The sequence below is a fragment of the Halichoerus grypus genome, chromosome 14 (assembly GCF_964656455.1).
Source record: "Halichoerus grypus chromosome 14, mHalGry1.hap1.1, whole genome shotgun sequence".
Classification (NCBI taxonomy): domain Eukaryota; kingdom Metazoa; phylum Chordata; class Mammalia; order Carnivora; family Phocidae; genus Halichoerus; species Halichoerus grypus.
The window spans coordinates 10169749-10182534 of NC_135725.1; the positions used below are offsets into that span (position 1 = coordinate 10169749).

The 12786-nt window shown below is 48.0% G+C and overlaps 1 protein-coding gene across 1 annotated transcript in view; it reads right to left on the reverse strand.

Moving 5' to 3' along the window:
- DMRT1 (doublesex and mab-3 related transcription factor 1) overlaps positions 1 to 12786 on the reverse strand; it is a 103874-nt gene that overhangs the window by 52777 nt on the left and 38311 nt on the right. The window contains exon 3 of the mRNA XM_036090840.2: positions 8928 to 9211. Coding sequence (XP_035946733.2) covers positions 8928 to 9211 — 284 coding nt within the window. The remainder of the gene's footprint in view (positions 1 to 8927; positions 9212 to 12786) is intronic.

Genomic DNA, 12786 nt, shown 5'->3' on the forward strand with positions numbered 1-12786 from the left:
GCCTCTCCTACGCATTCCCTTGATTTTCATCTTTATTCAAGTAATGAGGGACACTTAGCAAGCCATACAAAATGGGCTCCCAAGAAATTTGAGCCTCACCCAGCCATGTACTGAAACATTCTGAAAAGCAACTAATTTTGTATCATATTCACATCTGCTTAGGAAAAAATGTAAGCTAAAAGGTCAAACATAAACAGATAAGATTTTGTCCACCAGTCCAACCAAATCAAATCTGAAAGCTTTCAAGAACTATGATCTAATTATCTGGTTTTCAAGTAGATTGCAGAATCCCCAAATGACCGTATTATTTACTGACCTGATGCTACCGTGTCAGAGATCAGGTTGTGTAACAATCTCGCAACAGACTGATAATGTATTTATTTCTGCCCCCGACTGAATATGGAGCAGTCCCCAGGGTACACCAGCCCCTTGCAGGGTTTTCCAGCTCGGTCCAGATCACACTGACCACGTACCAGAGTCTTCCCAGGTTCCTAAAAACCTGAGCTTACACTCCGCTGGGAATGCCTGGATGTTACCAGACCACTCCAGGCAGGCTCACAAACAGCCGCTCAGGATGTTCAGGGCCCAGTCCCTGGCCTGGATGCTCTCTGTCAGCACCGCCTGCCCCCCGGGCCGGGTTTCCAGAGGCCACTTCGGCTTTCTTCTGTCATGCGCATGTTTTCCACCCAAACACTCTGCGCAAATGCCCGCCCTGTGCCCTGCCGCCGCTAGGAGAGATCCCTCAGCCCACCTCCCACCATCTGTCTGGGGTCAGCTTCCGAAATGCCCACCACCTCCCTCAGCTCTGCTGCAGGCCCAGAGCCCCCCAGCGGCCCTGGTTCCTACCCACAACTGCCCTCCTGCAGGCTCAGAGCGCGCAGGCCACAAAGCCTTCATAATCTGTGAGACAAAACAGCAAGTCCCTCAAGAAGGACGTAATAAACGCCCGATGCTGGCCGTCATGACCATCGCTTGTCACCATCTGAAACCAGACAAGGGGGCAGCTCAGAGGCAGGGAGTGGGGACTGCACTCGTCCAGGCCGCAGAAGCCTGCTCCCTGCAGGAGCAGGAGTGTGTTGTGAAGGCCCCAGAGAACTGGAGGTATTATTTCTCCTTCAAAGAGAAGGACCTCAGGAGGAAGTATGCTTCAGAAAGGTATAAATGCAGCTAAGATTTGACAGGCCGCTGAAGAGAAAGTTCACAGTAGAGGCAAGGTGGCCCCGAACAGGGAGAAGCCGCACACCTTCCCTGCACTAGCTTTAAACTCTCCGAGGTCTGTGGGGACTCCGTGTTTCCTTAAACAGAAGATTCTCCGACACCGGCCCTCTGACCCGGCCGAGTCCTGAGTCCTCACTGAACCAGACAGCAGGGCCTCCTGGGGGTGCATGGGAAGGAGTCCCACAAAATGCTGGGCATTCACAGGGCTGCCGTAAAAAGGAAGGGAAAGACCAAAGCACTCTGCCTGCGAAGAGTTAAGCTGAGCGTTAAGTGGACACAATCGCTGAAAGCAGCAGAGGAAGACCCAGGGAACTCTGCTGTTGTCATGGTGACACGGTGACTGACACAGAGGTTTCCAGACTCTAGACCGTAGGCTAGTAAGACAGAGAAGAAAAAGAGACGGGGAGGGGCAGGGATGGTGCTGCTGAGTGAGGGCATTTACACAAAAAGAAATCCTGCCACCTAATAGGATCATTTTATTTTCACAAAATGTTGGAAGGGCATAGTCTCAGTAAAAACAATTTAAAAAAATTTTTTAAAGTAAGCTCTACACCCAGCGTGGGACTTGAACTCACGACCCCGAGATCAAGAGTTGCATGCTCTACTGGCTGAGCCAGCCAGGCGCCCCTAAAAGCAATTTTTTGAATTGAATAATTGAGCTCTACGAAAAACTCCCTTGTCCTTATTTTCTCATTTCTCTGTAAAAACCAGCACAGGTAACAACAACCCGCATGAAGGACAGTGAACCACTAGACACATTCCCAGTAAAATAAGAGGACACCAACATCCACTGCAGGTATTGAAACTGAACGATGCACCAAGAACATATAAGAGAACTGGGGGTATTTGGGGGAAAATGGCAGCACCAACATTTTTCTGCATCTAACTTAGATACCCCAAATAAGCAACTAGAAAATGATCAGAACTACAGAGTCCATGGAAGTGGCCAAATACAAAATAAATATACCCCATCATCTCAACAGAACCTGTAACACTTTCAATCAACATAAACTTGTGTCCCTCTAATTCCCCTTTAAGAAACCAAATAAAGGTTGTTAGCGCTAACAGTCCAAAGCAAATACCACATCTATTTTAATGACTTTTTCCTAAGGAAAGAAACTGCTTGGAATGTTCTAAAAGGAATCTGTTCTCATAAACTCTTCTTGTGTCTGCTGGCAAACTTTGTCAGGTTTTCTTTCTTGAGAAAAAAGGCAGCCTCCATCCGCCAACAGAAAGTGGCCAATACCCAGCTTGCTCTAAAAGGAGAAGCCTCGGCTAGGCTAGTTTGACCTGCTGGGGTGGTGATAGTTTGGAGCGGGCAGCCCCGGCGATCACAAGACTGTCTGTGGAGAGAGCCCCTGACCAAGGGTAGAGGGCCCAGGGCTGGGGCCTGGCTCCCCTGTAACCAGCTGGGTTCCACAGATCACTTCAACTTTCTCAGCTCAGACTTACCCAGGAATCTGAGGTGCCCACAGGCACACCATCCTGGGGTCCCTGATGGTACAGCTTGGTGGGCTGAGGCAAACACAAAAGTGTATCTCAAGTCTGCTTCACCTTAAAACCTGACGTGGATTTTCCATTCTACTTCCTTTTCTCTGACATATTGTTTTTCAAGTTTAGGAATATCTTAAAACGCTGTTAACGAGAACTGTCGTCCTGCGAACAAGAGCCAGGTTTAGGCCACCTGCCCCCCTGCTGGGCTCTCCTATGGGACTTCCAGGAGACGGGGAGGGGCCCCGGCTGCCCCCACCCAGCACATGCTCAAGAAGTCACTTCCTCTCAATCTTTTTAGCTAACAGGTTGTTCTGATGCTGAGCAACGCAAATGAAAAGAAGAGGCAGTGTGACAAGGGCCCCATCAGGCTGCTTGTTGTAGGACTGAGAACATCAAAGGGCAGGGGCTTCTATAAGGCGCTGCCTGGCCCACTGCCTGCTGCCCCCCCCCCGCCCCCGCCCATCAAAGGTGCTAGAGGGCCATCCCAGGAATGCTCACAAGGGGGCACCTTCTCTGTGCTCAAGCCCCAGATACCAAAATCTGCTTTCCTTCCTGCCTGTAGCTCAGTTTCAAACTCAGGGCCACTTAGATGACCCCCAAGTTCCCATCCCTCTGTCCCCCCAAGACCTGCTTTCACACTGTTGTCTGTTTGGTTCAGTGGCAGATCCCTAACACACAGCAGGATCTCCGTGCATGCTTATTTAATAAACGAATGCATCCAGTAAGGTGCATCATCATACATGGGCAACCGGTATCCTAAGACACTTCAGACTGAGCCCAAAATAACCACCGGAAGGAATGAAATCACCTGTGTTCCCACTACGACCACACCCAAACTGTGGTCCGAACAGGGGTCTACCTGCGAGTCTACACATCTGGTGGCCCCAGCTTCTGAAAAGCAATCCAGAGGCTGCCTGACAGAGGGACAGAGAAAGGAGATCCCAGGTACAGCTCTGAGCCCTCCTGTATTTATTTCTGCTCACTTGATATGCGCCTCTCCCTTGTCAACCTGGTACAACATGTTTATTTAGGAGATAATGTTGCCGTGGAGGAGTGCACGAGGCAATAAACAGCTTTTGCAGGCAATTAAATGCAGAAGTGAAATTGAGCTGCTGGTCAGAGGAACCAGCCATTCATCGTGAGTCTGTTCCAGGGTCCCAAATGTTATTCCTGTTTCACAACAGGACAGGAATCTGTGATTGGGCCACAAATCTCCAGAGGCTGGAGGCAGACCCAAAGCGATTACAGCAGCTCTCAGCATGCAGGGCATTTACACGAAAGAGCTGTGAGATGCTGGGATGCTGACCTAGTACACTGCTCTATTTCTTTTAGTAGGTTTTGCACTTAGTAGGTGCTCAATAATTATTCGTGGCTTGCTTGATTTTATAGGGACACTTATCGGAAGCCTCACTTTTCCAATAAAAAGTCAATGGTTTCTTTCTGCAAATAATTCAATGCCCTCCCTACTGATCTCTCAGAAGACTAGCTTTAAAAAATTATGATGATCTGCACTTCTGTCGGTTTTTTTCCAGGAGTCAGAAAGGAGCTCTTTGTTGAGAAACATGCATCCTGCTCCCTCAGCACACACTGATACACCGAGCAGCAAGGGGAGGAAGATAACGAACAGAATGGTGACTCGCTCTGGCCAGAGAAGTGAGCAAGGAAGTCAGCTCCCAGCAGCAGAGCCAAGAAAGTAGATGGGGGAGATGCCGCCAAAGATTCGGGCCCTTCAGGCAGCGCCAGGGTCTGACCAGAGAAGACGCAGTCAGGAGAAGCTAGCACAGGGCTCTCTGGGTGCGGCTGTGGGACAACTTCCACAAAGGAGACGCAAAACATGACCACAAGCAAGGGAGCTCCCCATGCTGTCCTCCCCCGGGAAGCTTCCACCAGGAGGGCACAGGCATGGCCCAAAGAACAGAGCCAGGACACCTTCCCGGAACAGGGCCAGAGCTCGGTGGCTGTTCCCTACGCTCCTGCCCTAACAGCTTGGTTTAAGAAGGGAGTCGTCCAGTTCCTTATTAACAGCAGTAACACTTACCAGTTAGAAGTAATATTTCCAGGTGTTCACTATTTAATTAATACTCCTCTATAACATACACATCTTAAAGATATGTTGCATCATTATAACCTTTGTCTATGCTTTCGGTTTCCTATTTACTAAGTGGAACACATTCTTTCTTCCCCAACCCAGATAGAAATTCCTCCACATACATTCATACTCGGCCCCTTCTCACATGTCACAGTCTTTTAATAGTAACTAAAACGTGCTTTATGTATACTGCATCTTGTTACAAAGGGGATCTGAGATAACTAACTAAAATACATATAAGAAGGCTGAAAATTAGATTTTTTTTGAAGATTTTATTTATTTATTTGACAGAGAGAGAGAGAGCACAAGCAAGGGGAGTGGCAGGCAGAGGCAGAGGGAGAAGCTGGGTCCCCACTGAGCAGGGGGAGCCCAATGCGGGACTCGATCCCAGGACCCTGGGATCATGACCTGAGCTGAAGGCAGTCGCTTAACCAACTGAGCCACCCAGGCGCCCTGAAAATAGAGATTAAAAAAAATAATGCTTAATGAAAATAAGCCACGGCAGTTAACACCGGCACGGCCCCGGGTGCACACGGAGGCTTCCACGTGCGGTAACCACAGCCCTTCAGGTGTCCACTGCTGCGCATCCAGGCAACAAGTCTGGGAAGTGGGCATAGTCTCACCTTCACAGACCAAAACACAGAGATTCAAAGGCTATTTTGTATTTTGCTCAAGGCCTCAAGAACAGTTGGATCACAAATTAGAAATGAATATGGATCTTCCAGCACCAGAGCCCACGTTCCTCTAATCCAATAGGACCTAGGTTTCAGTCCGGCCTCTGCCATCAACTGACTGTGGGTGCGGAGCGAGTCCCTTCAGCTCCAGACCTCAGTCTTCTCTGCACCAGGATGGGGTGACCGACCAGGACCTGCTGCAGCTCTGATCATGACTGGACTGGTGGTCACCTGCCATTTTGCAAACTGACGGCTTACACCTATGCAGGCTCTTGCATTTTTAATGTTAGGAGTTTATTTCCAAGAGAACTACTTTTTGTGGACATAACAACAAGGCTGTAAGTCAAGCTTGTGTTTATATCTGGTTATAAGGTTAATCCACAGACTCATACAGCGTCAGACTTAGAAGGGATGGAAAGACCATATGGTCAAGTCCCCTCATCTCCATCGTTAGGATCATTTTCCAGATTACAGACACATGGCAGGTATGCCTAAATATGCTTTTATTGATAATCACATTCACAGGAAAGTTGTAGGCAGATTCCAAAAGAAACTTTCAGACAGCAGGGAATTCAGTATATTTTAAACACTAAATGCTGAGATGGCATATTTCAGGAAAGCTTCAGAGGCCCCATTCTCAGCCATCCGAAGTAACCACACATCGGCACTGTCCTAGAAGTTTGTGCCTAATTCCAACCTCCACAAGTGAAGAAAGACAATCAGAAGAAGGTTCCAAGAAGATCTCCAATGAAAAGCAAAACACTTAGGTAGAAATTCTAAGCCCTAAAGAACTAAAGAGGGTGGCCTTAGTGTTCATATTAATTGCTAGTGGTTGCCATGGCCCTGAGTTTACAGCAGACCCAGAGATAACCAGTGCTGAGAAACACTGTGGAGCCAGAACTCCAGCTCTCCTGTCTGGTGGCTGTGTGACCTTGGCTAAGTCAGCCCTCTGAGTCTCAGTGCCCTCCCCTGTGAAGAGGAGACAACACAATCTGCTCCCTGAGGCTACGAGGAGGACTCACTGCTCAGCAAATGCTAGCTGTCATTACTGGTGCTGTTACTTACTAAGAGGAATGGGCATCCAACTACAGTAGCAGAGAAGGACCTATTTCTGCAAAAGAATTTGTTATATGAAAATAGATTACCAACGGTGACCAGCTAAGAAAGAAAAAGTCTTAAGCCCAGCCTCCTGGGAAAACAAACTCATATGTTAAATGGTATCTTGGCATCTCTCCTGGGCGGCTAACCAGGGACACCTCGCTCCAGAGGTGGTGGTGCTAGAGAAAGCACGAACAGCATCACTGCCTGTCCCCACAGGACGAAGAAAGTTTGGGCAAGGTTCTTCCTCCCCGCTTTGCCAGCCAAGGTGCAGGAACTTGCCCTCAGGGGACTCTCTCCTTGCACACAGCACCTGAGACGTCTCTCCAAGACAAGGCAAGGAGGATGGCTGAGCGAGCCCGTCTCCTCCTGGTTGTCCCTGGGATGGAAACCCAAGACCTCTACCATGCCCTTCCCAGGTTTTCCAGGTGGACTCCCACATCGGGCTCCCTGCTCAGCGGGGAGCTTGCTTCTCCCCCTGCCCCTCCCCCTGCTCGTGCTTTCTCTCTCACTCTCAAATAAATAAATAAAATCTTCCAAAAAAAAGGTAAGATTCTCAAAATAAATTGTGTGGAAAACTTATGTGTGGAAAACATCAGTGTGTCAAGCATCATACGCCCGCTGAAAGAGTCTGACAAAGCAGATGTTTGACTTTGCTGTAAAGCTGATCATGAGCTCGCTGGCTTTCTCTCAGCAAACAAGATGTTTTTTCTCACCCCTTCTCTCATAAGCCAAGAGGTTCGCCTTCCTACTTTATCCTTAAAGCCTGGAAGTAGCCAGAAAACCAGGACACTTCAATAGTAGTCCCTGCTTCCTGGGAATCTACAGGATGAGCTGGTTTTTTTTCAGAATTACAAATACTTCTTTCTCCTTTCAGAGAAGAGAGTCTCTGATAGAAATCAACCTAAAACCTGCCCCCAATAATAAAATCCAACTGGCACTTTGAGACGCTTGTAGGGGTCCAGGGAGAAGATCCATAAACCACTGCATTTTCTTTACACTCATATTATTCTGAGTTCTCACACACATACGCTTTAAGGTCTCTTTTAAGAAGGATGATTCTCGGGCACCCAGGTGGCTCAGTCGGTTAAGCGTCTGCTTTCGGCTCAGGTCATGATCCCAGGGTCCTGGGATGGACTCCCACATCGGGCTCCCTGCTCAGCGGGGAGCCTGCTTCTCCCCCTGCCCCTCCCCCTGCTCGTGCTTTCTCTCTCAAATAAATAAATAAAATCTTTCCAAAAAAAAAGTAAGATTCTCAAAATAAATTGTGTGGAAAACTTACAAAAACTGTGTAGCCCAGTGGATTACAGTGGACATACTAATGGGCTGAAGAAGTCTGATCCCGAAGGGTAGTGAGAAAATCCAAAATGTGGGGTAGCGTGAATATTAAGAACTTCCCCACACCTAAAAAATGCAAAATGGAATAGAATTGCTCGGAGGACAATTTTCAACTCACATTTTTCTAAAAGTGGGCATAAGAAGGTCAAAGATTTGCCCTAAACTCCCAAATATGTCTGTCCCATTGTGTTGGAATCAATGCCCAGCTGACCAAGCCTGAGCATGGTAAATGTACCCAAAATACGAACCGTTGTCCCAGAATCGTAACACTGATGGTCGGAGGGCGCTTGGCAGTGATGAGTGTCAGCACTTGTGTCCCCGCACTCCCGCAGCATGGGGACCCAGCCTGGGAATGCTTTCCCCGCCTCCATCTGCCACTCACACACTCCAGGACCGAAATGGTTAAAGCTGAGGGAGCACGACAGCTCTAGAACAACACTCCTTCCCTGACAATGCAAAATGCTTTGTTTTACCCCAGATGTTAATTTAAAAGTTACTGGTTGTACACTAAGAGTATGAATGATGACCTTCATTTTCAGCTAAAAAAAAACCCAATTTGGCCCAGAATGACAGTGACTTAATTCCTTTTCTTGCCTTGCTTCCACGCAGACATACAGATGATAACACTTCTCCCTCCCTGGGTGCAAATTCATCACTAGCATTACTGCCAACCAGAAGGCTGCACCCAGCGCGTTCTAAGCTGCTCAAAGGACGTGGGGATGAGCCCGGAGGAGGTGAGACCTCACACCGTGAGCCCCTTGTGATTCTGACTCCAGCCAACTGGGTCTTTATGCAAAATGATAGTGAAAAAGGAGAAAAGTAAAATCTCAAAACGCAAGCGAATACATGCATACTCGTTTACAATCCCTGCGGCCAGCCCCGGGGTCACGTGACGTCCTGGGAGCGTGAACACCTTTTTGCGCCGTTGGCATCAAGTGCACACACGTGTGCTGAGCTGGTCCTGTGCGCGTACTGTGTGCTCTCGGCAGATCCAGCCGCTCTGGGTAACGCCTTACCTGCCACTGGTTTCCTGCCTGCCCAGGCACGTAAGGTGCGGGGAGGCTCCGGAGGCTGTTCTTCACGGGGGACCCCCCGAGGGGGCTTCCCACGTCCCCAGAAGAGGAGTCAGCAGCCAAGGCCATGGGGTACTGCGGGTAGTTGTATAGATTGTTGTAGTACGGGAACAGAGACGGCTGGTAGAAGCTGCTGTAGTAGGTGGGGTCAGACACCAGGTCAGGTGTGTTCTCCACGTGCCCCCTGCTGGTGACAGCGGGAATATCCTGGATGGCCATGCGTCCCTCTAGAAAGAAAGAAAGAAAGACCACATGGCATTAATGTGGGGGTCCACAAAGCTCTCGCTCGAAACCCTGGCGACCTATGGCCTTCCTCATCTGCAAAGGGGCAGAGCAAGGCTCTGGAACATGCTGCTTCCTCCTGGGGCCGAAACAAAGGACAAGTCTGTAAGGCTGGCCCAACTAGTGACACAGCTGGTCAACCCCTGCTGGTTAGTTCTTTTTACTGAGAATACCCAAAACATTTTAGTAACATAAAGCTTGACCAGGTCTAACTTCTACCCAGATAATCCTATCCTAATGTTAAGAAATTAGAGACCAAATCTAGTTAACTTGGCTGTCTGCATCATTTTTACAACAAAATTACCTGTACTTCACTCTAAATAAATAGAAAAATCCCAGTGCCCTAACTATGGTAGTCACGTAGTTATGTCAAAGAGCCAAAGTGAAAGGCTAAGAGTTGAAGCAAACATTGTTTCCTTCACTTCCTTCCACGGCTGATACTGTATCCTTCAGGAGTCTGGACAATGGTGTATACCAGGGGTAGACAAGCTTCTGTAAAAGGTCAGTAACTATTTCAGGCTTTGTGAGCCATTCAACTGAAGGATGTCCAGGTTGCTGAGCGGTTGTGTTGCAGTAAAACTTTATTCACAAGCGCAGGCAGCGGGCCGAAGCAGCCCAAGGGCTGTAGTTTCTCAACCCTGGCTCTAGATTTTAAACTGTGTCGAAGCCAATAAACAAGCAGACTTCTAAGTCATCTCTCCAATGGACGTCCATTAAACAATGTTCAACGAGTGGGTCCACGTGCCTGAAAGGGCTGCAAGGTGTCAGGATGCCCCTCCCCAGGGAGTCTCCAGTCTAGGGCGAAATGTGATGGGATTACAAATAACAGCAAGGATTATCACACAGGAAGAACCATAAGCTTTTATGGGAAATCTAAAGGCTGGAAAGATGACTTGCAGCCTAGAAAGGATTACAGAGCTCTTGGGGAAAAAAAACTGCATCCCAGCTGCACTTTAATGGAGGAGCAGAACGAGGTGGAGATGGAAAATGAGAACAAGCGTCCTGAGACAAAGGAATGGGAGCGGGAAAGTGGGAGGTTTTGCAGTGCTAGACAGGGCAGTGGGGTCGAAGAACTGGGTGGTGGGAAAGGGAAGGAGAGATGGAGCTGCAGCAAGGGGTGGGGAAGCCTCCACCCAGCCCTCTGGACCCTGCAGGGTGTGGCAGGACCTGGGAGGATCTCTGAGCCAGGAGCAGATGGTCAGATCTGTGTTCTGGAGCGCTTGACCTGATGGCAATCTTACGACAAGCGAAGGGAAGAGAGACCTGAAGTGTGCAAACAGAAGTGAGGGGCCTGTGCCATGCACCGGGAGACAACTCAGCAGACCTGGAGGGCTTGGCTGGACAGACGAGAGGGAGAGGGGAAGCTGGTGTGGTAGGGGAGAGGGAGGCAGGGTGCTCTGCTGAATGGAGGCGACCCCGGAGGCCCACGCAGGCTACCAGTGAGGGTGGGCAGAGCAGAGGCTCTGAGAGCCAGGAGCCCAGGAGGTGCCGGCTGCCTCTGAGGAGAGGAGGAGGGAGTCACTGCTACAAGAGTATGTTCTGGGAAAAGCAAAGGGAGCCGGTGGTGGAACCGGGAGAACAGAGGAGAGAACACACTGTCACACAGGCCAAAGTTGATGTGGATCCTGGAGGGGCCAGGATGCCTTGTCAACTGATGCCAAGAGATCAGGCAAATCGGTTCTGGGAAAGACCAACTGAGGGCCAGGTCTTCAGGGCCCTGTGGTTTTTGCACAATGGAAGGAGTGGAAGCTTGCAAGAGATGGAGGAGCAAGTAAGCAACGAGGAAACAGACCAGATGAGCACAGCCAAGAGCTTTCTCTTCGCCAGAAAGTCAGTCCAGCAAGCAGGCAGCATGCCTCCGGGCTCACCTGTGCATCCCCAAACCTAGCTCAGTGCGGGACACGCAGTGGTCAGTATTTGCAGGAGGGATCAATGTGTAATGGTTTTCCAAGTAGCCAGACATCAAAATAAATGTGAGGAAGACATAGAAGCTCCAAGGAATAATAAGATGTTATTTCATTTTAAAACCACAGGTAAGTGGAGAGAAGCCAGTGGACAGAAATTCCCCAGTCAACGCATGGCCCAGAGCAGGTGCTCAGAGTGTCCACTGGCTGTATGTGGAAGGAGAAAGAGAAAATATAAAAAAGGTGCAAGCTCTGGAAGGTATCTTTACAACCTCATTTTAAAGTCAGTGCTAAAGTCTCTTTTCTCTAAAAGAACACCAAATCCACCCACCTTAACCTCCTGCCAGTGTTCCCTCAAGCCACTATTTTATTATACTTCTTTTTCTTCTCTTCTCTTCCCAGCTAATGAGATGAGAAATTCCAATTTCGTTATTCTACACTGCATTCGGAGAAGGCACATGCCCATTCCCTCCTCCTGAACTGCCCTACTTTTTCTTATTTTAAACATAATTTCATGGCATAACAGGTGGTTTTCAGTAGCTGATTCTTTTGTGTTTAATGTCATGTCTTCATTGTTTTCCAGATTACATAAGCAATATAAATTTTGCAAAAATGACAAATTATATGGATATATAAATCAGAGAAGGAATGAATGACATATGTTTTTTAAAATTTTTTTATTTAAATTCAATTTAGTTAGCATACAGTGTATTATTAGTTTCAGGGGTAGAACTTAGTGATTCATCAGTTGCATATAACACCCAATGCACATTACATCACGTGCCCTCCTTAATGCCCATCACCCAGGTACCCCACCCCCCTACCTACCTCCCCTCCAGCAACCCTCAGTGTGTTTCCTAGAGTTAAGAGTCTCTTATAGTTCGCCTCCTTCTGTTTTTATCTTATTTTATTTTTCCTTCCCTTCCCCATGTTCATCTGTTTTGTTTATTAAATTCCACATGAGTGAAATCATACGGTAGGTCTTTCTCTGCTGACTTATTTTGCGTAGCATAATACCCTGTAGTTCCATCCACGTTTTTACAAATGGCAAGATTTCATTCTTTCTGATTGCTGAGTAATATTCCATTGTATATATGTACCACATCTTCTTTATCCATTCATCTGTGGATGGGACATCTGGGCTCTTTCCATAGTTTGCCTCTTGTGGACATTGTTGCCATAAACATTGGGATGTAGGTGCCCCTCTGAATCACTATGTTTGTATCCTTTAGGTAAATACCTAGTAGTGCAATGGCTGGATCCTAGGGTAGTTTTATTTTTAACTTTCTGAGGAACCTCCACACTGTTTTCCAGGGTGGCTGCACCAGCTTGCATTCCCACCAACAGTGTAGGAGGGTTCTCCTTTCTCCTCATCCTCACCAACATCTGTTGTTTCCTGAGTTGTTCATTTTAGCCATTCTGATTGATGTGAGGTGATGTCTCACTATGGTTTTGATATGTATTTCCCTGATGCCGAGTGATGTTGAGCATTTTTTCATGCATCTGTTGGCCATTTGGATGTCTTCTTTGGAAAAATGTCTGTTCATGTCTTCTACCCATTTCTTGACTGGATTTTTTGCTTCTTGGGTGTTGAGTTTGATAAGTTCTGTATAGAT